Source organism: Carcharodon carcharias, chromosome 14, assembly GCF_017639515.1.
Source record: "Carcharodon carcharias isolate sCarCar2 chromosome 14, sCarCar2.pri, whole genome shotgun sequence".
Taxonomy (NCBI): Eukaryota; Metazoa; Chordata; class Chondrichthyes; order Lamniformes; family Lamnidae; genus Carcharodon; species Carcharodon carcharias.
Window position 1 is genome coordinate 113833737 of NC_054480.1, and position 27381 is coordinate 113861117.

At 43.0% G+C, this 27381-nt stretch overlaps 2 protein-coding genes across 5 annotated transcripts in view; one reads left to right on the plus strand and one right to left on the minus strand.

Annotated features, from left to right (window-relative positions):
• The first annotated feature begins 1980 nt into the window (after window positions 1–1980).
• LOC121287248 (beta-1,3-galactosyl-O-glycosyl-glycoprotein beta-1,6-N-acetylglucosaminyltransferase-like) lies at window positions 1981–4168 on the plus strand. Its single transcript, XM_041204948.1, has one exon. The coding sequence runs from the start codon at window positions 2142–2144 to the stop codon at window positions 3480–3482; it is 1341 nt and encodes a 446-aa protein (XP_041060882.1). The 5' UTR covers window positions 1981–2141; the 3' UTR covers window positions 3483–4168.
• Window positions 4169–7451: 3283 nt separating this feature from the next.
• Window positions 7452–27381, minus strand: part of atcaya (ATCAY kinesin light chain interacting caytaxin a) — a 48890-nt gene continuing 28960 nt past the window's right edge. For all 4 annotated transcript variants that reach the window (XM_041205366.1, XM_041205367.1, XM_041205368.1 and 1 more), the window contains 7 exons: window positions 26281–26412; window positions 20699–20785; window positions 19506–19604; window positions 15758–15793; window positions 14915–14950; window positions 14644–14676; window positions 7452–12251 (listed from right to left, as the gene is read on the minus strand). In XM_041205366.1, the coding sequence (XP_041061300.1) occupies window positions 14646–14676; window positions 14915–14950; window positions 15758–15793; window positions 19506–19604; window positions 20699–20785; window positions 26281–26412 (421 nt within the window). In that variant the 3' untranslated portion in view covers window positions 7452–12251; window positions 14644–14645. The remainder of the gene's footprint in view (window positions 12252–14643; window positions 14677–14914; window positions 14951–15757; window positions 15794–19505; window positions 19605–20698; window positions 20786–26280; window positions 26413–27381) is intronic.

The following is a 27381-nucleotide window of genomic DNA, read 5'->3' on the forward strand; positions in this document are numbered from 1 at the left end:
ATGTGTCTGAGTGCAACCTTCTCTACTCGTAACCCCCCCCCCCCCCCCCCAGTGCAGGCCTACCCCAGCAGCCCCTTCTCCTGTGTGAGACCACTTGCTCCCCTTCCCCAGTACAGACCTGGACCTGTTGCCCATGAGAAGCCACCTCTGCCTTACTGCTGGTCTAGTAGGTAGAGATTTGCCTGTGACAACTCCCTGAAAGCGAAGTGGTGCTGATTCCTACGAGCTTCATTACAAAATAACTGGCCTGTGATACAGGCCTATGAAGCCTGGTGCTGATTCCCACGAGCTTTGTGCAATTCAAGGGAGGCAAACTAATCTCGGAGTGAGGAGTAAAGTGCAGGTCACCAAGCACGCATGGTTCATATCCTGTCATTGTAATTGCCCGCCAACATTTCCAGATGATCCAGTATGGAGGGACAATTCAGGCAAGGAGACCTTATAATGACATGCAACAAATATCAAAATGACATTGCTGACATTTGGCAGTGGGAAATGCAGCTTGCTCCTGATGACTGGAGTGTGCAACCATAACCTGATTTTATGCCGTCCTAAAACTGATTTTTGGCCTTTCACAATATTTTCCGCTCCTGCCCTCCATGGTGCCCTCGGCGAGCGGGAGTGGAAAATCCTGGCTTTCAGGCTGTCTAAATATTTATCATCCGAGACACTTGACATTTTGTGATTCCGAGGTCAGCAGACCAGTATTTAGAGTCTATTAAAACCTGGAACCTGTTATGGTTTCACTCCAGATAATGTAGCCTCTAGAAATGCAGAAACAGTGATAAAGTTAGCACTCAACATAAATGCAACAGCCAGTTTTGCATGTAACTGGCCACTTATCTAATTTGGTGCTGTTGTGATGGTGTTAGTTGAGGAAAGGCAGAGTGAAAGAAAGCCTCCTCTATATGATGGTGAGTCAGTTAGGCACTATTGCCCACCTCTGGGACTTGTGGTTTCAAATACAGTCTCGGAGGGTGAAAGAAGCAGGAAGAAACAAAACATAACTTATGTGGGCAATAGATTTATTGGATAAGCTATGTCAGCCCTGGTGCCCAGCAGGGATTATTGGATCCGAAGCAGGAAAAAATTATTAAATGTCCCCATACCCCAAAGTAATTTCTTTATTGCCTTTGCAAACAAGGCTAATTTAACGCACTGCATGTTGAACCTGAAACCTTCCTATTTTATTTGGCTGAATTGTTGAAGTAAGACCTATGAAAGCTTGTGCTGTCTATTAACCCCACCTTTTAGATAAGCACCCTTACTGGCAAAGATAAGATGGTTTTTATTCTACTGTAATTTTTTGGGTAAGCAATAACCTGTTAACGTTCTGCATGATCTTTATATTATCCCATGATTCTCGCATCACAGGTCAGTTATTTTGCAGTTTCTGTAACAATGCAGAGTGGTTTTTTATCACCAGAAAACTGGAGACACTGTATAATTCTCAATTTAAAGGCTCTGATGTGAGTGGAGTCTAAGGTTTGGAGTGCACAGTCCTACACCCTATGGGTGCTCATACCAGCTGTGGTGTGAATGTTAAATTGGAAACATTATTAAAGAGCTCCCAGACATGACAGGCCCCTAAACATAATGTTAGTAAGGACCAGGTAGGACTCTGCCTGTTTCATGCTGTTAGTCCCTCCGTGACGTGAAAATAGTGGCTACGATAATGCAAACCTTCTTGGAGACAGTAATGTCTGTATTTATATAGAACCCTATTACATCCTGAAAGTAGTTCACATCCAATAAATAACTTTTGAATTAAAATGACTGTCTTATGTAGGTAAAGGTGGTGGCCATTTTGTACCTAGGTCCCACAAACCATTATAATGTTATTTTGGTAGGTATTGGTTAGACACCAGTAGACTGCCTTCTCTTTCACCTTAAATATCCAACTGACTCTTTCTTTTAAAAGTAAAGTGCTGTTCACTTATAACATTGTAAAATATTGTCTGTTTTATGTTTCAGCTTTGCACAAATAAAGAAATCCCATCGTAGAAATGAAACCTATAACTTTATCCATGATGCATTGCATTTAACCCAGTTCACATTGAGAAAGGAATTGAATCATCAATCAAAATCATCGCTCCATAGGTTGACGTTTAAGTTATTAGAAGCTTGTTTTCGGTTTCACGATGGTATTAAAATGTAAACGGTTTCTGCAACGGTACTTTGTAGTTCTCGTAGTGACTTGCATCATCCTTTTAGGACTGAACCTCGTTGCCAAAAAGGACCTTGTAACCAACAACGAAGATCAATTATTTGTGAAGTTCCAACATTTTATGGGGAAAAGAAAGTTTCCCACATCTGGTGCTCATAACATAAAGTGTTCAGAGCTGGAGTTATTTCTAGAATCTCTTTACGATGTAAACTGTACAGCTATTTTTCAAGGGGACGTCAACGAAATCAAGAGAAGTCAACTATTGAAGGTGCAATCTAAGGCAGTAACTCCCAATGATTCCTATTATACCAATGCCACACAAAACTGTGAGAATTTCATAAGGAGCAGAAAGTACATTGCATTTGCCCTCAGTAAGCGAGAGGAGCAAGTTCCAATTGCCTATTCTGTAGTCATTCATCAAAGAGCTGACCAGTTTGAAAGACTCTTGAGGACAATCTACACACCCCAGAATATTTATTGTGTACATATTGACAACAAATCATCCATTGATTTCAAAATGGCAGTTCACAGCATCGCATCTTGTTTCCCAAATGTTTTTATTGCAGGAAAATTGGAGAATCTTGTTTACGGCTCCTGGTCCAGAGTTCAGGCAGACCTGAACTGCATGGAGGAGCTGTTGGCAAGGCATTTAACCTGGAAGTACTTCATCAATCTGTGTGGTATGGACTTTCCCATTAAAACCAACTTGGAGATTGTCCATCAGCTTGAGCATTTGGCAGGGGGCAACAGTTTAGAGACTGAAGTAGTTATGGAGGGGAAAGAGGTACGTTGGAAATATAGTTTAAAAATAGTCAATGGGAAAATGGTAAATATGAATGTGACCAAGAAACCAATCTCCACTGTGACCTCAATATTCTCAGGCAGTGCTTATATGGTGGTCAGTCGACAATTTGTTGAGTACATCTTCAAAGACCCAAAAGCAAAGCAACTTATTGAGTGGTCAAAAGACACATACAGCCCCGATGAGTTCATCTGGGCCACTCTACAGAGGATGCCCGGTGTTCCTGGCTCCAAACCTTCACATCACAAGTATGATGTAAGTGATATGAGGTCTGTGGCCAAGCTGGTTAAGTGGGAATACTTAGAAGGTGATGTAACAGAAGGAAAAGCATATCCATTATGCACTGGTTCCCATCGAAGGTCTGTCTGTGTTTATGGGGCTGGAGATCTCAACTGGATACTTCAACAACACCATCTGTTTGCCAACAAGTTTGATACAAACGTGGATCCCATTGCACTTCAGTGCCTCGAGCAGTACATACGACAGAAAACCTTGGCAGGCTGTAGCACTTAAAACTTGTATTGCATCTTCTCACAATGCACGCTTACAGTAAACCTTGTACCACTAACTGCTTGATTACTCTTAAACTGCAGGGGTCAGAATAGAGGAGATCACAGACCAGTCCTGGGACCACCAAGCTCCCAGAATACCTGCCAAGGCAAACAAGTGTACCTGTTGTAAAGCAGAATCATCTGGAACGTAAAAGGTTTAAACACCACAAAGGGCACTGAAAACAGTGTGATTAAACAATGGGCCAGCAATCTGTTTTAAATCCCTGACAAGCTACTGAACCTTTGCTGCCTTTCAGTACCTGAAGACTTTTAGAACTTTAGCAAAGGTTTGCTTAAACTGTCACTACTTATACAACTGGAGGAGATCTGGGTTTAATGCAGTGTGTGTAAATGAACCAAGTCTGCCTTGGTACCTCAAGGCTCTTAAGAGTACAGCGAAGTGCAACTGCTCATTACAACAGCCAAGCAGGATCTACTGTATTACATTGTGTAATTGCTGTGATATCATTCCATTATAGTGAGCATTTTGGGGATCTCCAAAAGTAAATAATGATAACTGGATCCCATTGTACTGCAGCAAGGTGGCAATATGAGGCATTATCTTCTACGCAAGGCCTTAGCTCTTGATCACTATTCAGTGATTCCTGCTGGAGGGTGTGTCTGTATGAATGTTAGTTATAGACAAGATTGAGCTCAACTGTGATGCACCACATAGTTGAGTAGCCCTTTGATTCTGTCTAGGGTTATATGGGGCTGCTTTTTATGTGTCCCTGCTGCGTGTGTTTCTGGTAGGGCGAGTGCCCACCCCACCATCTTCCCACCCACCCCTGAGCTCACCTCCCTAACACTGGGGGGTGGGCAGCCCATCCGCCATATTCAAATGGTAATTTGAGTTACCAAATTCAAAGGTAATCAATAATGATAATACACCGCCCATGTCATAAAACATTTGGTGCGGAAAGCAGGGTGAGAGTAGCCAGTCCATTTTTCCTCTATGCACATTTCAAAGGGCGGGAAGGCAGGGGGCTGCCCTTTGCCGACTGGAGGGGGGTAGTCCACCTAAGATCGAACACTTCTCCTTTCTTCCTAATCCCCTGCAGCCTTAAACGTTAACCTACCACTCCTCCCGTCTTCATCCCTGACCTGCTGAAACCATCTCTGCCAAGACCCCATTCTTACCGGTTCTGTGGATGCCTGGGCCCTCTCACGTCTTCTCGCAGTCCCGGCAGCAGCCAGTAACGTGCCTTTGGCGCTGCCAGGATTGATGGAGCTGCCAGCTAGTCCAATTATCTGGCAGCTTCAGAGGGCGGGACTTCTTCCCCAGTGAGGGGCGGAAGTCCCACGTTGCTTTTGTTTAGCTCATCTGCAGCATGGTATGGTTGCACAGCGGTCCAGTGTGGAACTGGTTGGCTCCATGTGAACTTTGGGGGAGGCAAGCCATCTGCCCCCCCAGCACTCCTCTGCCCCCGCTCCCACCCCGCGCCAGCATTTTATCTAGCCTGTGTCAGAAAAAGCTGCTTGGGTGTGCTGACCTGTTGACTGAGCTACATGCCCAGCTCCAAACCCAGAAATGTGTCCCCCAATATTATCAGTTTGACATTTTTTTATTGCCCAATACTGCCCCCCTCGGAGTTAGATTATCAATTATTACCACTTTTGGAGGAGTTTTGTGGTGTGGGCCCATGACTCTGAATGAGCCTATTTTTAAATATATCCTGGGACCTCCATGGCCAGCAGACTGAGGAGCCTTTATCAATTTAAATGGATATTGGAGCCATGTCACAGGAGTGAAAGGGTAGAGGTGCCTAGTCATAAGGGTGCAGACAAAGGGGTACAATACTTTTACCTGTGGAAAAGGTGGAGAATGAGTTGTTTTTATATATTCAAATGTCTCATCATTAAAATCCTTATCTGGGTACTAGAGTTGTCCTCTCTATACTTTAGATTTTGATGTGCAGCTTGTGTCTATCAACAAAAGCCTCCAATCCGTTGCTTAATAAATTGACTATTCTGTGCATAAAGGCTGTGATGAGGGGCTATTAGCTGAGTGAAGTCAGATTAGTTCAGATAGTTAACCAGTTATTTCTGCTTTGTGTTGAGTTTGAATAAAAATACTTGTTCTCCTTCCAGATTTGACTTCACTCCAGTGAGAGGTATGGCTGTGCCTTACCTTATGCAGTTTGTGTCTCTAGTTTTATTTTCTAGTCCCCTACCGGAGGTGATTCTCACTGGGATACAGTGAGTGAGTGCCAGGTGTCCTCTGCTATCAGAGTGACCATTTTTCATGTTAATGTAGGCTTTGTAGGCCACAAAACTGGTCTGAACCCTGCTTTCACTCATTGTCCATAGAAATATATTTTCCAGGAGATGTTGATGGAAAGTAATTGACAATCCTGATTTCCCCCACACGCCTCCTCAGGAGGCTGAAGTAGCATGCTAACACCCAGAACAAACTTGGCAATTCGAATCGGTTTGATTTCCTTGCTATTATAGTCCAGGTGCACCCACTTGCCTCGCTATAGAATTTGTATCGTTTGAAACATGGGGCTGTGGTTTCTTGATGCCTAAAGCAGTTGTGGCCTGAACTATACAGACCAGGAAGGTTCCACCCTCCATTCCTACTCTGTGCTGGGTTTGGTGATCTCAGAGTATTGGTAAGGGGTTCCTGATCGCAGATTGCCAACCTGTGACCCTGCTGAAAAGTGCATGGCCCCTCTCAGCTGAAAACCCCTCGTGGGAGGAGTAGCCTGACGACCAAGCAGGCTTGTATGTGAAGACTAACTACTTGGGTGAGTTCTCTGGGTGACTGCTTTGCCTATGGATACATATGGTCAGCACTTTCCAGGGAACAAGGGAGAGGGGAGATGGCTGGGGAAAGGAAGTTGTGTTTAGAGTTGAGTTCAGTAATGTGTTTCTTTTGATTTCAGTCTGTGCAGAGAGGCCCTGCTCTGAGTTGATTGACAGCTATGTGTGATTAATTTTATTAAATCATTCTAACTAAATTTTGATTTAATTTGTATTTGAAGATTGAACTAGTTTAGTTTGGACAACTTTAGTTTGGACTAAATATGAATGACCCTAAATGGATTACCAAACAAATTAAAAGTGCAATTCAAAGGGAAATTGCAGGGAGAAAGAGAAAGGAGTTCACTGGAATCAATACAAGTGAATACAAAAACATGTTAAAAGGTTGATCAGAGGGAGACCTAGAAAGCAGCTGAGGCTAAACAGAAGACTAAAACATCCCTTCATTATCTCAACAGCAAAAGAGAGATTGGGGAGGGGATGAAAATCACAAGGGTTGCAAACAAGCTTGAAACTGAGGATAAACATAAGACAGCAAATATTGAGAGTGATTACTTTCTTCAAGTATTCACAAGGCAAGCGATCAGCAACAAACCTTCTCCAAACCAAAGTGAAATCAAAGACTGGGGTGTAAATTACAGCTCAAAATTATTACATTCTCAGAGATAGGTGATATTTATCCACAAGAACACAGAGGAGATCTGTGAGATAACATTGATTATTATGAGGAAATCTATAGGAACCGGAGGTAGGGGAAGGAGGCACTAGCAGATTGGAAGCCAGCCAATGTGGTACCCATATTCCAAAAGAGTGATCACGGACACTGGCAATCTTAGATCCATTAATCTTCCTTCTATCCCAAGCAAAGTGATGGGATCAAATATTAAGAGACAATCATCTGTACAACAATGACCTAGGCAACAGCAGTCAGCCTGGATTCAGAATGGGAGAATCTTGCCTGACCCGTCACCTTGACTAGCTCAAAGAAGTGACATCCCGAGTGGACTGCAGAAAGCCCCATGATGTGCACTAAATTTTTTTAATGAAGCTCAACATGAAAGGCTGTTATATTGAGCCTTTACCTTGGATCCTATTTCTTCAAGTTACAGAAGTATAAAGGGGGAGCACAGATTTAAAATAGCAAATGATCATTTTAGGACTAATATCTTTTTCACACAATACGTACTCAACATCACTTTCAGACACTACCGTAGAGGCAAAAACCATGGGGAAGCATTTAATAAGTTTGCTATAGTAGATGTTAAAGATAGACCAAATAAACCTTCTAATACATAATTATCTTTAATTTTTAAACTATTTAGATGTAGCCTGTATTTACTCCATTCATCACTCCTGTAGGAGCTGGACACCAGAGATTTAACAGTCGGAGAAACATTCCTGGGCCGTTCTGCGTGTAACTGCTTCAGCTCTGCTCTGGGTTTGTTTCAGCAGGAATTCTATACTTCACATATTAAGTTTATGGAGATAACATTGTTATAGAAAATGTTTCAATAACTGAACAGGAATATATGGAAGAGAGAGAAATAAAGTATTTACATTGTATGTAAATGCCAACACCACCATGAGAAATAGTACATGCAAATTTGCAATGCAAACAATTGAAAATGGAAGGCAAATAGAAAGTAATAAAGGTCTGGGGAGAACAGAATTAATTTCTTTTGAACTAATCATCCAACTTAGAGCAGAAATGATATATCCAAATGACTTTGTAAACCCTCATTTTGTTAATTAAACCTGTTTACTAATTAGTTATGCTGTTAACTATGATTCTAACATTAAATAGCTGATAGTTCAGGACTTTCTGTCTTTTGATTACTGAGGAGAAAGGGCTGATTCATTTACCCAGTAATTTATGCAAATCACAATGAAAGATTGGTAAATGTGAATATAATCCAAACTGATTTGTAAGAGTTTGGTGAGCTAAATTTAGGTGTCATTAACTCCTAACTGAAGCCACGTCATGGATTAACCTTGTAAAGAACAATATCTTGTATTTTTACAGTCACTTTAACCTAATAAAATTCCCCAAAGCACTTTACAAGAACATCTTAATGCAAAATTGGACACGAATCACAAGGAGATATTAGGATTAATGACCAAAAGCTTCGACAAAGAGGTTTTAAGGATAGTCTTAAAGGAGGATCCTGGGGCTGGAGGAGATTACAGAGAAGGGGGAATGGGGTTGAGGCCATGAAGGGATTGGAAAACTAGAATGAGAATTTTAAAGTTGTTGCTTAGATGGGAGCCAGTGTAGGCCAATTAGCACAAAGGTGATGGCTGAACAGGACTGGGTATGAATTAGGACACAGACAACAGAGTTTTGGATGACCTCAAAACTACAGAGAATAGAATGTGGAAGGCCAACCAAGAGTGCATTAGAATAGTCAAGTCCAGAGGTAATGGGTACAGATGGGGGTTTCAGCAGCAGATAAGCTATTTTTAAACTATTTAGCTGTAGCCTGTATTCACTCCATTCATCCAGGAGCTGGTCACCAGAGATTTAACAGTCAGAGAAACCTTCCTGGGCCGTTCTGCACGTAACTGCTTCAGCTCTGCTCTGGGTTTGTTTCAGCAGGAAAGAGGCAGGTGTGGAGTTGGGTGGTTTTACAGAGGTGGAAATTAATGGTCTTAGTGATGGAGCAGATATGTGGTTGGAAATTTACTGAAGTCAAGTATGACACCCGAGTTGGGAACAGCGCAGTTCAGGCTCAAGTGGTTTTGAGGGAGAGGGGTGGAGTTGGTGGCTAGGGTATGGAGTTTGTGGGGGAAACCAATGGTTTCAGTCTTCCCAATATTTAACTGGAAGATATTTTTTGCTCCTACAGTACTAGATATAGGACAAGCAGTCTGACAATTTAGCAACAGTTGAAGAATTGAGAGAGATGGTGGTGAGATAGAGCTGGATGTCATCAGCTACATGTGAAAATTAACCGTGTTTTCAGATGATGTTGCCGAGAGGTAGCATAAAGATGAGAAATGGGAAGGTCCAAGGATAGATCCTGGGGGACATCAGAGGTGACAATAAGAACTGATTTTACTAAAAGAAAGGCTCCAACTTAACAGTGACTGCATGGCAGTTGTGCCAGCTGTTTATTTTTATAACAATTGAGAACATTGAATAGCTGTAACATTAGGCATCAACTGGTTAAATGTCCAGTTCACATTAACAGTGTCACTAACTTTGTAAATAGGGCCACAACCCCAGCCAATAACTCACTCTGAAGTGCCGCAAAACTGCTCTGTGAAGTGATGAGTCTGGGGTCCACACATACTATTCTCCCTCATAGCAAGCTGCTGGATTCAGTCATGCTGCTGTGGGCATTTGCCAAGTGCATAGCAGGGCCTTTAGTAGAAGGAAGAGTAAAACTACTGGTTCTATTTTAATATCTTTTCACATTCAGTAAGGAAGCTCACAAAACTCTGCCTCCCAACAGCCCCTCATTCCCTTTGGTTAGGGAAGGCACATCTTGAATCTTAGCTTAGTTAAAATCCCACAGTCATTTAGGTCTTGAATAATTGCCCATGGAGCAATCAAACTGTTGAGGAACAAAAGTTCTGGGAAGAGGCAGAAAATTACTATTTCCAAAGTATCAGAGGCCTGATCGACTCTCTGGTCCTAATCCAACTCACTTAGATCTTTAAACAGTCTGTTGAAATTAACGTAAGATTGGAATTTATAATGTGTCCCCAGTAGCCATTTGCAGCCTGTGGTACTGGGCAGACCACTATTCCATTGACCTTAAGGGCTCCATTCAAAGAGTGGGGAATATCAACAGAACTAGGTTCATTACTGTTCCTTCCTTGTTATCCAGTGACAAAGGGAACAGGATGCTATTAGGTGCTCTTATGAAAGGTCATCAACTTGAAATGTTAACTCTGTTTCTTTCTCCATTGGTGCTGCCAGTTATGCTGCGTATTTCCAGCATTTTCTGTGTTTTTCATTTAAGATTTCCAGTATCTGCAGTATTTTGCTTTTGTATTAGAGTTAATGAAACCACTCGTTTTCTTGACTTCTGCCTCTTCTCAAGAGCAGAACTGCACCATTTGGGGGAAATCACAGGTGTTTCTAAGAAAAGCCACTGACAGACACTGAAAAAACACTGATATAAAAGAATTTGACAGTAAGATGATCAATAAGAATCTCAAGGAGGTTTCATAAAAGAGTTTTCCACTAAAATTCCAGTAGAGACGATAGGCAAAAGATTATCATGGTGTCATCTTAAAGATGGTACAACGTGGTACAAATACTTCCAGCAAGTTTTACAATTTTTGCAGCTGTTAATTACACACTGGGCTGTTCACACTGCAGCTGAGGGAGCAAGCATTTTAGACAAGCTAGAATTTAAGTTGACAATTCTGAAAAATGAGGATGAAAGACTAAATCAAAAAATGTTTTAAAACTGTACATGTAAATATATTCAAAATATAAACTGTGAACGATGATTACAACTAGAATTATTAAACAAACAAAATACTTGCAGTAACCGGCCCATCAATTGGGCATTTTTTCAACTTACTTGACAAATCTGATTGTCAGTTAGGTGTGTGTTTATCCTGATCGGTCAGCCCTCACTCTCTGCCTCTATAGTAGGTTCTTCTCCAGGCAATCCTGCCTTTCTCTCTCACCTTACTGATCCAGTGAAACAGCATTTCTGTTGGTTTTCCATCTAATTCTTCCCCCTTCCTCTCAAAGCACTGACTCTTGCTGTAAACAGATTCCATGGGCAATGACCATCCTTTAGCGCCTTGCCCTTGATCATTGAGGGCATCACAGTCAAGCTCGACCCTTTTCTAACCCTAACTTCCCAGACACTGCCAGTGGGGGTCACTGGACTGTGATCAGGAGCGGGACACCTTACGGATACTGTCTTTCCCACCCCTAATTAGCACCACATATCCAACTGTAGTGCTCCTACGTTGCCATCTTGGCTGAAATCAGCTAATTTAGCGCAGGCCAGCAGGGGTTGAATCTGAGAGATTCCTTGTCATACCAGAGATGTAGGAACTCAGTCACCAGGGGGAGCATTTTATATTGATTGTAATTTCATTACTTTGTCCCACAGCAGAATCCTAAAACTTCTGAGATTTCCATACTGTTAGATGGTTATGACACCCCACAGTTGAATCATTTTATATTTAATACTTATCAGGGTGATAATGTTCAATGAAGCAAATGTTCCACCAGTACACTGATGCCAACCTCAGATAATTGTGGGTCAAATGCTGTAAAACGTTCCTATTCAACTCCAAAGCTTAATTTAGCAATATGACCTTTCCAGACCAGCTATCTTTGGAATCTCTGAATTAATGCTAAAGGTGGAGATCCTTTTTAATAAAGTGGAAGTGGGTGAAGGATGCTTGGGAGCTTACTTCACCTGGAAACCTTATAGCCTTCAACCAGTGAGGGATTTTTATCCAGTGACCCCTATTGTAAAGTGGATGCATGGAGTGCTGGCTGAGGAGAGAATCACGCCTGGGGTGTGATACCTCAGCAGATTATCCTGCTGATACCTGAAGCCTTGGCTAATGAAGGATGGCCATGTGCTGGAGTGAGGCCCATACCCATAGAACCTACAATGCAGCAATATCAGTGCTTCAGGAACTAAGGGGAGGAACTGGAGATATTAAATGATTCCCCAATATCTATGCAAAGGGTACTCTTTTGGCAATAGAATTATGACCTTATCCAACATATTTTTCATGAAGCATTGTGACATTGGAAGCCCCATGTCATATTAAAATGGCCTGAATAATGGCAACTGAGTTCATATGAACTCGGGGCCCAGTGCCTGCTGCCTGAATCCTGGAATCAGTGGCAGAGAGTGAAAGTCAAGTTTTTATAACCATCAACCTCAGTCACGTTATTTCAAAAGAACTTTCTTGTCACGATCTTCATCCGGGTGTTCTCTGAATTCCAGCCTTTTATGTGAAGCTTCTTAACTTCCTAAAACAGAAAGTTATTTAGATCATTCTTTGGTCAAAATTCTTATTAATATTATAATGATCCTTATTGAATTCCTACATTTAAGTTTGAACCTTCAATATTTCATGTATGAACTGTCAGCTTCCCAGGTGCCTTGATAGCAAACTTACTGTTATACAGACAAAGAAGATCCCAATGGAGAGACCAAAATTAACTAGTTCCCATTTCCCATACCCTCAATTTTCTTGCTATTCCCCAAGCTGATCACCGGAACAATCAGCCGCCATTCCTGTTCATTATCACCATGCAGTAACTCCTGTTAGAAAATGGATTGGTGTGGATGTTGAGTAGGGACAGGAGTGTGTCTGCCGTGATGCCCCTACAGTGGAATGTCCTGGCACCACTCATTGTCTGAGTTCATATGTAAAGAATGGTCACATCGGTGAGGTACCAGAGATCAGACAGAATCAGTGAGACCTATACCCCTACAAGAGGCACTGCCAAGGACAGAAGATTGTGGTGATGGGCATGGGGGGGGGGGGGGGGGGGGGGGGGGGCTGGTGGGGGGGGTGGAGGTGATGGTATAGAACAGTAAGATCACTAAGATTTTTATAGGAATCTGTATCCATTCTTTTTGCCATGCATTACTATGGGGCTTTAGTTTAAATTGTCCCCTTTAATTTGTACTTTGCTCAGGATTTAATATTTTACTTTTAATCTGGAGAACTTTGTTTTAAAAAAGATAATGCATTTTAAAATGTTTTTAAAAAGTAATTTAAATATGCAACCCTGAATTTCATACTTTTGAAACTGCTGATCTGATCACACAGAGCTTAGAGTACAGACACAGGCCATTTAGCCTAAATGATCTGTGCTGGTGTCCATGCTCTACATGAGACTCTTCCCATCTTACTTCCTCTCATTTTATCAATATATCCTTCCATTCCTTTCTCCATCTTGTACCTATCTAGCTTCCCCTCAAATGCACCATGCAGATTAGGTAAGGAAAGTCTTGATTTTCAGATTTGTATAGAGTGCATTTCTGATGTTACTCTGATCAGAGGTGTACAATGGTGCAGGGCTGTGGATAAGGGGTTACAGGGTTACAGCTCAGAGTTTTTCCCCCACCCCACCCCAAGACACAAGTTACAAGAGCCATGAGGAAAGGGAACAGTTTCTCTGCTTCTTGGTTGAGAAAATCAAAGGGGAACTTCCCACCACCTTTCTCTCAGTGGCCTCCAGAAGAAAGAAGCAGCGAGAGAGGCACTGAAGCAGGACAACAATCTAGGTGGGGGGAGAAGAAAATACAGAATGCATAGAACAGTGACCAATTCCAATGTACAGGAATTCAGAACATTTGCAAACAGGCACTGCTTTGTGATTAAGTGACCCTTGCTGGTCAGACTCAGTACTGCAGGATTGCACCTCATCACAGCACCATCAGAATCCTTTGATAGTGCCAAGAATTCATACTGACTTGAAATAATTAAAAACTAAAGTGACTTATAGAAGAATGCTGAATTGAGAATAAGAGTTAGAAAATATTAAATCTGTATCAATTCTCACAAACTCTAAAATCTGGGAAAACTCACTTAATAACAATTCATATAACAAACTTAGGCTAGAAAACATCTGAAGGTGCATTAAACGGGAAGGAACAAAAGTAGATGAAGGATTGGGTGCCAATCCATGATGGGAGGTTTAGGAGAGGTGAAACAAAGCTTGATGAAATAGATGGGCTTTGATAAAGTCATTAAAGGAAGAGGAGTGAGGTAGATGGGTTTAAGGAGAAAGTTTTAAAGAGTAGGGCCAAGACTTCTGAATAACCCGCTATTGTAGTGGGGTAAAAGGAGGGGGTACTCAAAAGGTGAGAGGACTGGAGAACTCAAGGAGGAATTTGCAGAGATAGGATGCAGTAAGGCTGTGGAGGGATTTGAAGATGAGGATTTTAAAATCAATACGGCGGTGACAGAGAGAGACAACAAAATCAGTGACGACAAGGGTGAGGGACAAGTAGGACTTGGTGCACATCAGGATAGCTGCTGCATTGTTAAAATTTAAGGGCAGTATTGGGGAAATCGAATCCAGAGGTGAGGCAATATGAGGTATAAGCAGCATTGAGTCTGAGTTAAGAGCTTTACAGCAGGACTCTCCAGGCTGATCCAAAAAATGACAGGATAGTTTTTGTTAGTGTAAGGATTTAACTTTAATGGGGAGGCTGAAGGTTCGGGGCACAAGGGATGTGATAAAAAATATGAATAAGTTTACATTTTCAAAAAGTTACTTTTCCAGATATAACCACATATTCTGCGTTGGCTCCCTCATACTCAGTTCACGTTAGAATGATACTGAGAAAAGGAGGCCATTTGGCCCATTGTGACTGTGCCCACTCTAAGAACCACAAAGTACGGACCTTTACTCCTGCTCTTCAGCTGCAGCTCCAGACCTAAGCGAGAAGAAAAATTTCATTAGCTCCTATGCAGCCAAACTACAAAAATGCCATTTAAAATCTAACGTTATTTTTCTCTGTCAGATACTGACTGGCTTGCTGGGCACTTTCAACATTCTCTAGTTTTATCTTCGCTTTGCACCAATTCCATTCAAATTAAACTTAGGATAGTTTATTGTTTCCTCAGAGACTGGGTGAAAAATCTATAAACTTTTCCTTTATTTTTGATAATCACCTGCTTTTTTCAATCACGGATTGACCTTCCTCTGTCCTGTTAAAAGAAAACAGATACAAAGAATTTTGTTATTAAACAGAATGGCTGCCTTGCTGCACAGGGCAGTCACTGCTGAATCTGTTGCATCAGTAACTCTGGCTCATTTGCTAAGGCCATGTTGCTCCCTACAAAATACACTTAATAAAATCGATTCCATTGTATCTCTTGAGATTGAGAGGCAAAATTCAATTGGGTCTCCCTACCCACCTTGCCCACTGCCCAGTGGGCTCTGTTATTTTGGTCTTTAGGTGTAAGTCAGGATCAGGTTCAGTTGTGGTGCACTTCCCCATTACATTTGAAAAGCCTGTTGACCCTCACTGTCTTGGCTCCTCTCAATGTGGCCGTGTGAGGTGTTGGAAAAGTGCTAGTGGGTGTGGAATCTGTCCCCTGGCTGGAGTCAGGAAAGGAAGGGAGGAAATTGGAGGAGAACATATTCGGACAAGTGGGCCTTTTAGAAACAGTTTTATTTCAAACCACCTGACAGATAATCCATGAAAATGTTGCTTAAAAACTCAGTACCAATTGGACAATATGGGAGTCAAGCAGAAAAGGGGTGAAAAGGTTCAAGAGATAATTATCTATGATCCTGTAGGAGATGCTATTGTGAGGTATGGGAAAAGGCAGATAGATGGGTAGAGTTCAGGTTAGTTAAGGGACAAGCTTATTGGGCTTAACCTTATTAATCTGTTCCCAAAAATTCTTATGAGGTAATAGAAAACACATCATCAGATGAAAGTAAAACAAACATAACTCTTTAATTCAACTGAAGGTGAGGCAATGAAAGAAGCAATCCAGAGAATTTACCTGGGTCTCCTTGCTTTGATTCTCTCTTCCTCAAATCTGGAAGATTTAAAGACTGAGATTTATCACATTTCTGAATCTTTCCAAATCACCACACAAAAAAATCCACTCTCAAGTTCAGTCACTTGTTATACAGGTAAATTCAGCAGTTAATTGGTGCATAGCAAGGTCACAAAAAGCATCACTGAAACTGATCTATTTTCGAAGGTGTTGGTTAAGCAAGGACACAAAGAGAACATTTTTTCTAAAATCATTCTCAGGATGTTGCTGGTAAGGCTGTCAGTTATTGCCCATCCCTAGTTGCAATGAGGAGGTGGTTTGTTAGTCCCCTTCAGAAGGTTAAGATTCAGGCATATTAATGTTGACCTAAACTCACATTGGCCGAACTGATTAAGGACATTAGTGAACTAAATAGGTCATGGTCACTTTTACTTACACAGCTTTGTATTTAAAGCTGAATTCAAATTTTTAATCTGCCATATTGGCATTTGAACTCACTTGCCTGGATTATTAGTCCATCTTCTGGATTGCTAATCCTGTAACACAGCCATTCTGCTGTCATATCCCAAGTCCAGCCAAACCAAACCAGTCGAACAGGCTGTTTAATGCCTCCTTTGAAAGATGCACTTCCAACAATGCAGCTCTCCCTTAACATGAAGTATCACCTTTGATCACATTCATATCCCGCAGTGGGGTTTTTTCACACAACCTCTGACACAGAGCTGACAGTTCTACCAACAGAGTCAAAGGCCTGGATTTTCGCAATAACAGAGAGCCTCTCTCTCCATCATTGTGAAAATGGCAGAAGTGGACGAAATATGGAAGTCCCAACGCTGAGCATGGCACTTACCATTAAGTAAGTGGGCCCAAGTTAGGATTTGAACATGTGCATTTTGCAGAGGCAGCTGCCCACTTAAAACAGCAGTTGTCTCCAGCCATGTCTGATCTTTGTTAGCCAGGAGTGTGAAACACAATGGATAGGATTTTTAGGTCGGTGAGCGGGCATGATTGGCAGACTCAGGAGTGGCCGGGGAACGGATTGCTGTCCGCAATTGGCTCCCGACCAGTGGCTGGCCAATTAACAGGCAGTCAGCATGAAGTGCTTGCTGAAATGCTCAGCGCTGCCGGGGTGGGGGCAGGTGTTGACATAAGCACAAGTGCGGGGGAGCGCAGAATGAAAGGCAGAGAGCTGCCTCAGGGAGCTGAAGAATATAAAACCAAGAAATAAAGATTTTAAAATCCGGAAAAAAATGTCCATGCATCAGAGTCAGTCACCTGAACATATACATGATGAAAATTCTGTCCATACATGTTTTAAAAATTTAATAATGGAAACCTCATCCCGCCCTTGGGTGAGGTTTCATCAAAAATGCAAAGTCTGCCTGACGTATTCCCCTGGCTGCCAACCGTATGGTTGGACAGCCCACAAAAAAATCAGGGACAATTGGAATTTCAATGTGCTTGACTGCCCTCTTAATTGTTGGCAGGCGTGCTTCCGACTTTTGTGCTCGCCCGCTGACCGAAATATCACCACGGGCACAGTGTGACATCAGGACACTCTTCCGACATCATTAAATGCTATTTTACACTCGAGTGGATCGGATGTGCACCCGCACACCGACCTAAAAATTCTGCCCAATATGTGCAGATTAGACCTGGCAGGAACAGGTCTAAATTTTGCAGAGTCCTTTGCAGAGGTAGGGTACCCCTTTGGATCTGGTCTCGGGACACCTTTGGGAGAGGTAAGGTGCCCTTTGGGATTCTTTAAAGTGGACAGGAATGTACACTGGAACTGTCAAAAGTGTCAAGAGAACCTGTCAAAACTATCAAGTGTTGTAAATGTCAAAAAATCTGTAGGAAAGAAGCATTGCTTGCTATTTCACTCTGTCTGTTAAGGGTTACCATTGCTGGTTTAGCGTTGCATGACTGATTCACATCTTCCATTATCACATAAGATGCCTTTCATTTCACAATCTGAATGACAGCTCCAAGTGCTTTTGGGCTCTTTGAAATGGAACTATAAATTCCAATGCTTGTCTTTATAAGGAATTTTGAACTTGAATGAAATGTTTGTTCTTATAAGGGATTATGTGGTTGAAGGAATGTAAATGTAGTGAATTGGTTTATATGAATGAGTGTTTTAAAAAAAAAGTCTGCATTAGACACTCAGAACGCTATATGAATTCATCTCAGCATGGGCCCTGAGATCTGCCCATGGTGGGTACTGGGTGAGTGAGCATGGTTGGTGTAAGGGCAAAGGACAATGGACATGGTTTGGCATGAGTTGGCACTAAGTTAGCATAGGGTCAATAAAGGACAATGGAATGTGGTTGGAGGGCAGAGGTTGGCCTATGGGCTACAAAGGGCCATGGGGTTGGTCGGAGGGCATAGATTGGCATGGAAAGTATGTGGGGAACTTTCTCCTGGGTCAGGTTTTAAGGAGCCCAGAAATGTCCCAACTCTGTGCTCCCAATCCAGGACCGATAAATCAGGCTTAACTGTCAGCTCTAAGAGAGATTGTGTTGGCAGAAAATAAAAATAAAATAAAACTATATTGAATAACAATGTTAATTTAATAATTTTTAATGTCAGACCCCTTCCCCCTTCTCCTGAAGGCACTGACCCTTTTTGGAACACCGTAGCACAGGATTTTCACAGCCTTCGGTACCTTGTCCAGCAGGCTATTATTCACAAGTGTGTCCAGACAATGAGTACAGGCAAGGGTTTCATTCTGTCTGTCTCCAATGTCCACCCACTGGCACTTTCCAGCAGGGATCATTAGAACTTCCACGTATGAGTATCAAAAGTGATATTCAATCAAAGGGGCATCATAATTCCATCCTTGACCAACATCCCAGAGTGCAGGGAGTCACTGAACAGCCATTTGGACTAGGATTTTTCCAAAGTGGCAGGGATTTTGCTGCCATGGCCAGAAGTGGGGTTTTTTGGGGGGGGGGGGGCGCGGTGGCGGCAATCCCATTTTAGTGGGTGGCATGGCCCAGGGCCGCATTTTATGGGCAGCAGCCTATTAAAGATGGTGTCCATCCTGAGGAGCTGCAGGGGCATCTGGGGCTAGTCAAGCAGACCTCAGGGAGGGGTTTGCTGAGGGCAGATAGTGCCAATGCCATGTGGACAGCCATAGCTGCAATGATGCACCTCCGTGGACCAAAGTAAGTCCAAAAAGAAGCCCCCCCCCCCCCGCCTGCCCCTGCACTTACCCCACCCACAGAGCCCACTTGGAAATCACCATTGTTTACCTGGTGGTCTCCACACAAGGCAAAGATCTACCTGACACTGATAAAATGCCAGTGGGAACAGGAAGAGGCCCTCAACTGGCCATTTAAGTGGTTAAGCTGGGATCTGGGTGGACAGGCTGTCTGCCACCTTTCTCGCTGTTAGCAAAACGACACAGTGAGGGGAAGACAATAGGCACTCCATCCAAAAGCTTCCCAGGCCATTTTACGAGCCTTGACCGATTTCCCATCTCCCAGTCCAAGCTCTGAAGACGAATGGAGCACCATTACTGCTCCTCAAGGCGATTACCCCTAACTGAACAGAGACTAGGGGTTGAACATGGGACCTTCTGGTCTTAATAATTCGGTGTCACGCTGGACAATGCATTGAAGAGTGAGCCTCTGGAAGGAACCTTCAGGAGATTTTTGAAACAAATGTAAAAAGTCTTTAAAGTTCATCTGGCTGAGAATGTTGCTGAGCACCATTGGGCCCAGACTCGACCAGTGTTGATACATACTGTAAAACGCACTCCGGGATCTGCACTTGCTCCATGGGAATGACCTGCTCCAGTTCTGAGAGGTTGTGAGCATACTGAATCTTACTCATGAATTTGAAACTGAATAAAAAACGCAGGACAGAAACATGTCAATTAAAGAAACATTCACACAGTTAACCCCAGAGATTATCAATATACTTCAGGAACAAAACTGCACAATCTTAATTTTACAATATCTCAATTCCTCTGGCCCCAGATGCCATCCTGGTGTCTCCCTGAAGGATGTTGGTAATACAGCTGACTAAAATCATTGGAATACTGACACAGCCCACACCTGAGTGCTCTTTCTTCTTTGTTTCTTCAGAAGGGCCATTTTCCAGTTTTTTCCTTTTGTTTTGTCCATCTGGCTTGACATCATGGCAGCTAAGGGAGCAGCAAAATAACCACTGCAAGTACCACTTTAGTGGCTTCAGAAAGCACCAGGGACCCTAAAAGCTTAACTTCCCTGATGACATCCCCCCTTCTTGACTCCCCCAATGACCCCCTCCTCAAGGCCTGATGACCCCCAGCCCTCTGGCCTTTCTCTCCCTGATGAACTTTCCCCTCAACCCGCACCAGAAACCTGAATCTCCCTGATGACCTTACAGTTCTGAAATTCTCTCTCCCATACCCCAATAGAAGATGCTGCAGCCTTGGCACCAGCATTCACTTCTGCTCAACAGGCTGCAGATCATCTACTAGGCAAAAATAGGATGAGCATCTATGTCCATTCCCTCTCTGTCACTTTGAATGTGAGTGCACTAACCTTCAGTTACCACTGAATCCCACCTATGCAGCATACTCTTCTGTCAGAAAACTGAATTACTATAAGCTCATGATAAACTTGAGACTAATATTGTGTGTTGAGTTAACCCTGCTCTTTCCAGTGAAAGACAAAAGATAGCAGCAAGGAGCAGGAATCCTGGCTGATTTTCTCATCCTTTTCCCACAGCGCTGGGGTAATTGTAGCCACCCACCAACCACCAATCCACCTCTCAACGCCTCTACTATGATCCAAGCTGTGATCAGATCTCTTTGGCTTGGTTGTTCAGTATTCTATCCAGTTGCTGACAGAGTCAATGTGTCAGTGTATGTGAGGATTTTATAGTAAGCTTAATATAGATACAGTCAAACAGTCACAAGAGGTAGAATATACCATAGTTATAAGTGGTTACCTAATGAATGGCCTGGAGATTGCCAGCACAGTCCTAATAAACCAGGATGGGTGAACGATTATTAACGACTTCAGGTTCTTCCTTAGCCTGTAGGCAGGAAACAGCAAATCTATGGTCAGCAGTTGAATTTCACAAAAGACCACAAATAAATAGAGATAAGGGAGGCCAGTTGGCCCATCCAGTTCAATCTACTTACTATAAAAACTGCTGCCCCTTACATCACAGCATCAAACTGCCTCTTAAACAACTCCATAATTTTTGTACGTAAATTTTTGTAGTAACTAATTTTCATACACAGCAAGGTCCCACAGATTAACTGTTAAGTCATTGGCCTGAATCTTACTTTTGTCGGGCGCACATGACCAGCGGGCCCGGAAGCAGACCCGAAATGTGCTTCTGTCCGCAATCGGCCCCCAAACGCAATTTCACGCTGACTGGCCAATTAACAGCCAGCCAGTGTGAAATGTGTGCTGAGAAAGCCTCAATGCTGCCAAGGGGAAGAGGGCCAGTGCTGACAGGAGTGAGGGTGCGAGTGGATGCTTCTAGCGAGCTCCCTGAAGGCAGGCAGCTGCTGTGGAGCTGCCTCAGAGAGCTGCAGATCTGGACAGGTTAAATGACAAGAAAATAATGAACCAAACTGTGGTCTATGCAAAACATTCAAGCACCTGACAGCAGAACTTAAAGAACATCAGTCCTCAGGTATCTTTTCTTACTGTATTTTACCCCGGACATTTCATCCTGCCCTGGACCGAGGTTTCAATGAAAACGTAAAGGCCGCCTGACTGATTGGCTTATCCGCCAACTGTAAAAGTGGACGGACCAAGTAAAATCGATCTCAGTTGCTTCCTTAATAGGCTTAACTGCTGTTTAATTGTTGGTGGGCAAGCTTCTGCCCGCCGCACACACACGTCAAGCGAAATATCGCACAAGTGCGCAATGACATCAGGACGCAAACCCGAAATCTCATGTGATTTCACACGCTGTCGGGTCAGGTGTGCGCCCACACAACCAGCGTAAAATTCTGGTGTTTGATTTTATATTGATGTTAGCTGAATGAAGCATGTTTCCTAGGAGATAAAGAACACTTGATGCCTGTATTCAAATAGGATTGGGTAATTTTATGTTCACCTGAACAGACAGATAGGGCCTTTGCTTTAGGCCCTACGTGACAGATGGCATCTCTGACAGTACCACATTCCCTCAGTATTGCACTGAAGTGTCGGCTGAGATGATGTGCTCTCTTCCTGGAGGAAGCATGGACCCACAGCCTTTTGACACAGGAAGCTACCAATTGAGCCAAACTACCAGAGAGCAGATGAAGAAGAAGAAACAGAGTCGACTGCCAGCTCAGGCCATATCCCAGAGTTGGGCAGACCATGAATGGAGGCCCAGGGGCAGATGGAGCAGCAAGTCCGCTAAGGTCACAGATGAAGAGGAGGTGAGCTGAAATTGGTCCCAAACTGTGCTGTAAATGCCACTGGCTTGAATGAACTTGCGATAGAGCCACAGAGGGTCCTAGTTTTTGTGAATTGGTTTTTGTGCTTTTGATAAGTAACTCAGTCTGGAAACAAACCCATCACCAACACTTGCTAACACAATATGTGCACAATTCATTACAACTCTGTGTTTTTGTGACTGCAGCAAGTGTGACAGAGGGAGCTTAAGAAAGGCCTTTACAGATACAATAACAAACGTAGAGTTCTGGTCTTGTTAATTTAAATCGGATCAGTTCCACCCATGAAGGGGCTGCTTTCCACAGTATGAAAATATCCTCTGTTTACGTGCTGGCATCAAAACAGACATGGAAAACATGTGAAATAAAGATCAAGACAAAGTTGAAAGTTATAATGCAGATTCAGAAAACATGAAAAATGTCAAGAAGATGGGGTATTAAAGAGAAATGAGCTAAAAACCCCTATGCTACACTTGCATCATGTGCCCGTGAACGTATGAAGATGATGGACATTTTCACTTTTTTAAAAAGGAGAATAGAATATAGATAATTTGCCCTGACAAAATTGACTCCGGAGGAGTCAGGTGACAGTTATGGTGGTTTCTGTGTAGACACAGAGACAGTCATGTCTGAGCATATCCCTGAGGAGTCACTTAAAATGCAGACCACCTGCCCAGGTGTTGATGACCACCCCATGATTGAAGATCAGGGGGAAGCTATCTCACCCAAAAAAGACCCTACCCAAAAAATTTACCATAGGCAGAGAAGCGGGGCTAATATTGAATATAAAAGTAAGGAAGTTTAGCTACAATTGTATGTGGCATTGATGAGACCACATCTTGTGCACTACAGTTTCGGCCTGCTTAATTGAGAAAGGATATAATAGCATTAGAAGCAGATCAGAGAAGGTTCACTCAACTGACTCCTAGGATGAAGGGGTTATCTTATGAAGAAAGGTTGGGCAGGTTGGGCTTGTATCCACTGGAGTTTAAAAGAATGAGAAATTATCTTATTGAAACATATAAAATTCTGAGGGCAATTGACAGGGTGCATGCTGAGACGATGTTTCCCCTTGTGGGAGAGACTAGAGCTAGGGGGCACAGTTTAAAAATAAGGGGTCTCCCATTTAAGATGGAGATGTTGAGAATGTTTTTTTCTCTCAGTGGGTTGCTGGTCTGTGGAAGTCTCTTCCCCAGAGAGCAGTGGAGGCAGGGTCACTGAATATTTTAAAGGCCGAGTTAGATAGATTTTTGATTGACAGGGGTATCAAAGAGTACAGGGAGTAGACAGGAAAGTGGTGTTGAGGCCACAATCAGATCAGCCATGATCTTATCAAATGGCAGAGCAAGCTCGAGCGCTTGAATGGTCTACTCCTGCTCCTAATTTGTATGCATATATGTTTGGCACGCAAGCAGTCCTGTGTTATAGCTTCACCAGGTTGACCAGAGCATTATAAAACAAAGTATGACACCGAGCTACATAAGGAGATATTAGGTCAGATAATCAAAAGCTTGGTTAAACCGGTGGATTTTAAGAAGTATCTTAAAGGAGGAAAGTGAGGTAGGGAAGTGGAGAGGTGTAGGGAGGGAATTCCAGAGATTGGCACCTAGGCCACTGAATGCATAGCCACCAATGGTGGACCAATTATCATTGGGAATGCACAAGAGGCCAGAAATGGAGGACTGCAGATATCTCACAGGTTTGTGCATTTAGTGGGGGCGTTACAGAGGTAGGGAGGGTCAAGGCCACTAAGGGATTTGAAAACAAGGAAGAGAATTTTAAAATCAAGAGGTTGCTTGAATGGGAGGCAATGTAGGTCAACGAACACACGGGTGAGAGGAGAACAGGACTTGCGGTGAGTTAAGAAACAGGCACTAGAATTTTGGATGACCTCAAGTTCATGGAGGGTAGAATGTGGGACACCAGCCAGGAGTGCGTTGGAATAATTAAGCCTAGAGGTACCGAAGTCCTTGATGAGTGTTTCAGCAGCAGAGGAGCTGAGACGGGTCAAAGTCTGGTGATGTTATGAAGGTGAAAATAGGGGGGCTCTTAGTGATGGCACAAATATGAGGTCAGAAATTCACCTTAGGGTCAAATGTGACACCAAGATTGTGAACAGACTGGTTTAATCTCAAATTTTTGTCAGGGAGAGGGATGGAATCAGTGGTTAGGGAATGGAGTTTGGAGTGGGGACCAAAAACAATGGTTTCGGTATTCAGAATACTTAATTGGAGGAAATTTCTGCTCATCCAGTATTGAATGTTGGCTAAGCAGTTTGATAAGTTAGCAACAATGGATGAGTCAAGAGGGGATCCCTCGATACCTAGCTCAAAGGATGTAGCCAATATTTCAGCCTCAGGACATCATTACACCAGTTCCTCAGGACAGTGTCCTAGAACCAACTATCTTCAGCTGTTTCATTGATGACTTTTCCTCTAACAACATCAGAACACAGTATTTAATACCATTCGCAACACCTCGGATACTGAAGCAATCTGTGCCCTCAAGCAGCAAGATCTGGACAATATTCAGGCTTGGGCTGATGTATGGCACATAATTTACTCCACCTAAGTGCCAGGCAATGACCATCTCCTACAAGATAGAACCTAACCACCTCTCCTTGAAATTCAATGGCATTACCATTGCTGAATATCCCACCATCAATATCCTGGGGTTACCATTGAGGGGAAACTGAACTAGACCAGCCACATAAATACTGTAGCTACAAGAGCAGGTCACAGGCTGAGAATTCTGCAGACAGTAACTCGTCTTCTGACTCCTCAAAGCCTGTGCACAATCAACAAGGCAAAAGTCAGGAGTGTGATGGAATACTCTACCTGCCTGAATGAGTGCAGCTCCAAAAGCTCTCAAGAAGCTGGCCATCACACAGGACAAAGCTTGATCAGTGTCCCATCCACATCCATAAACATTCACTCCCCCCACCACCAGCACACCAGCAGCAGTGTGTACCATTTACAATGTAGCAACTCATCAAGGATCATTCAACAGCATATTCAAAACTCACAACCTGTATCAACTAGAATTACAAGTGCAGCAGCTGCATGGGAACACCATCACCTGCAAGTTTCCTTCCAAGTCACAGACCATCCTGATTTGGAACTATATTGGCATTTCTTCTCTGTTGCTGGATCAAAATCCTGGAACTCCCTTCCTAACAGCACTATGGGTGTATCCACATGAAATGGACTGCAGCGGTTCAAGAAGATACTCACTACCTTCTGAAAAGCAATAAGGGATGGACAATAAATGCTAGCCTAGCCAGCGGTGTTTGCATCCCATGAATGTATAAAAAAGAAAATCCTGCCTCATTACTCAATACTAGATCTAAAATAGCTTTATCCCTAATTGGTTCCACATGTAATGTTCTAGGTTCATCTCTGCTACTTCAATGATTGCACACTCATTTTGTAGTGTGGAGATCAGAACTTTAGACAGCTCTCCGAGTGTGATCTGAATGGTGCATTGAAAAGCCTCAAAATAAGTGCAAGAACCTGCTACCCCACTGCCCCGGTTTATGTACACCAGCGTTTTGTTAGAAAAGGTTAGCACTGACAATGTGGAAAACACAAGCAGATGAATTTAAACAGGCTGAGCTAAATTCAAATACAGCAAAAAAATGTCAAAATAAACATTTAAATGCAAACAGCTAAATGTAAACACACATGGCTAAATTTAAAGAACATCCCCAGAAGAAACAAAATTGGATAATTCTGAACAAGCAAGGTTTTGATTTGCAGCTTTCGCAGAAAATGAATCAAATTGCAAAATTTAATCACCGTAAATAATAAACATCCCAACATTTCATGTAATAAAATTGAATTTGACATATTCAGTCACTGGAGAACACTGGTCCTGCCAAAATTAATTGAAGATTACATGGAAGTAAATAAGAAAATTAACTTCGTAAAGTGAGAGGAAAGGAGCATTTGGGGATGAAATAGGAGGGAGGAGAGACAAGCCATAACCTGACAGTCTACAACCTGACAGTACTTTAGTAACTGATTTTTTTTACAGGACTCAGCTGTATTTAGAACAGTAATAAACTGAAGGATCTTAACTCCGCTGCAGGATATCAAACTGCCACAATAGTCTGTTTCTCTGCACCTACCTCCTGTCTATCATCTGATAACACTTCTTCAGCCAGCCTAGGCCTGGCATCCTCCTGCGGGGAGTGGCCCCATTCAGGTACACGATCATGTAGTCTTCAGCAACCAGTAGCTCCAAGATGCTGATCACGTACCTGAGAGACAAAAAAAGAAACAGCACTTATGAGGTCATCTTCCACAGGGAGTTGCCCTGGGAGCACATTACATCCACCTCCGGAACCCGTGAAGTCTCATGGCATCAGGTGAAACATGTGCAAGGAAGCCTCCTGCTGATTACCACATACCGACACCACCACCACCCCTCTCTCCACCTCCATTCCCCACTCCCTGCCTCAGCAGATGAATCAATACTCCTCCATGTTGATCACCACTTGGGAAGCACTCTGCGTGGTAAGGGTGTAGAATGTACTCTTCTTGGTGGGGGACTTTAATGTCCATCACCAAGATTGGCTCAGTCGCACCACTACTGACAGAGCTGGCTGGGTCCTAAAGGACTTGGCTGCTAAACTGGGACTGCGGCAGGTGGTGAGAGAAACAACAAGAGGGAATAACATACTTGACCTCATCCTCACCAACCTGCCTGCCACAGGTGCATCTGTCCATGACACTATTGTTAGGCGTGTGGAAAATTGCCCAGATATGTCATGTACACAAAAAGCAGAACAAATCCAACCCGGCCAATTACTGCCCCATCAGTCTACTCTCCATCATTATTAAAGTGATGGATGGGGTCATCAACAGTGCTATCATGCGGCACTTGCTTAGCAATAACCTGCTCACTGATGCCCAGTCTGGGTTCTGTCAGGGTCATTCAGCTCCTGACCTCATTACACTCTTGGTTCAAACATGGACAAAACAGCTGAACTCCTGAGGTGAGGTGAGAGTGACTGCCCTTGACATCAAGGCAGCGTTTGACCGAGTGTGGCATCAAGGAGCTCTAGCAAAACTGGAGTCAATGGGAATCGGGGGAAAACTCTCCGCTGTTGGAGTCATACCTAGTATAAAGGAAGATGGTTGTGGTTGTTGGAGGTCAGTCATCTCAGTTCCAGGATATCACCGCAGGAGTTCCTCAAGGTAGTGTCCTTGGCCCAACCATCTTCAGT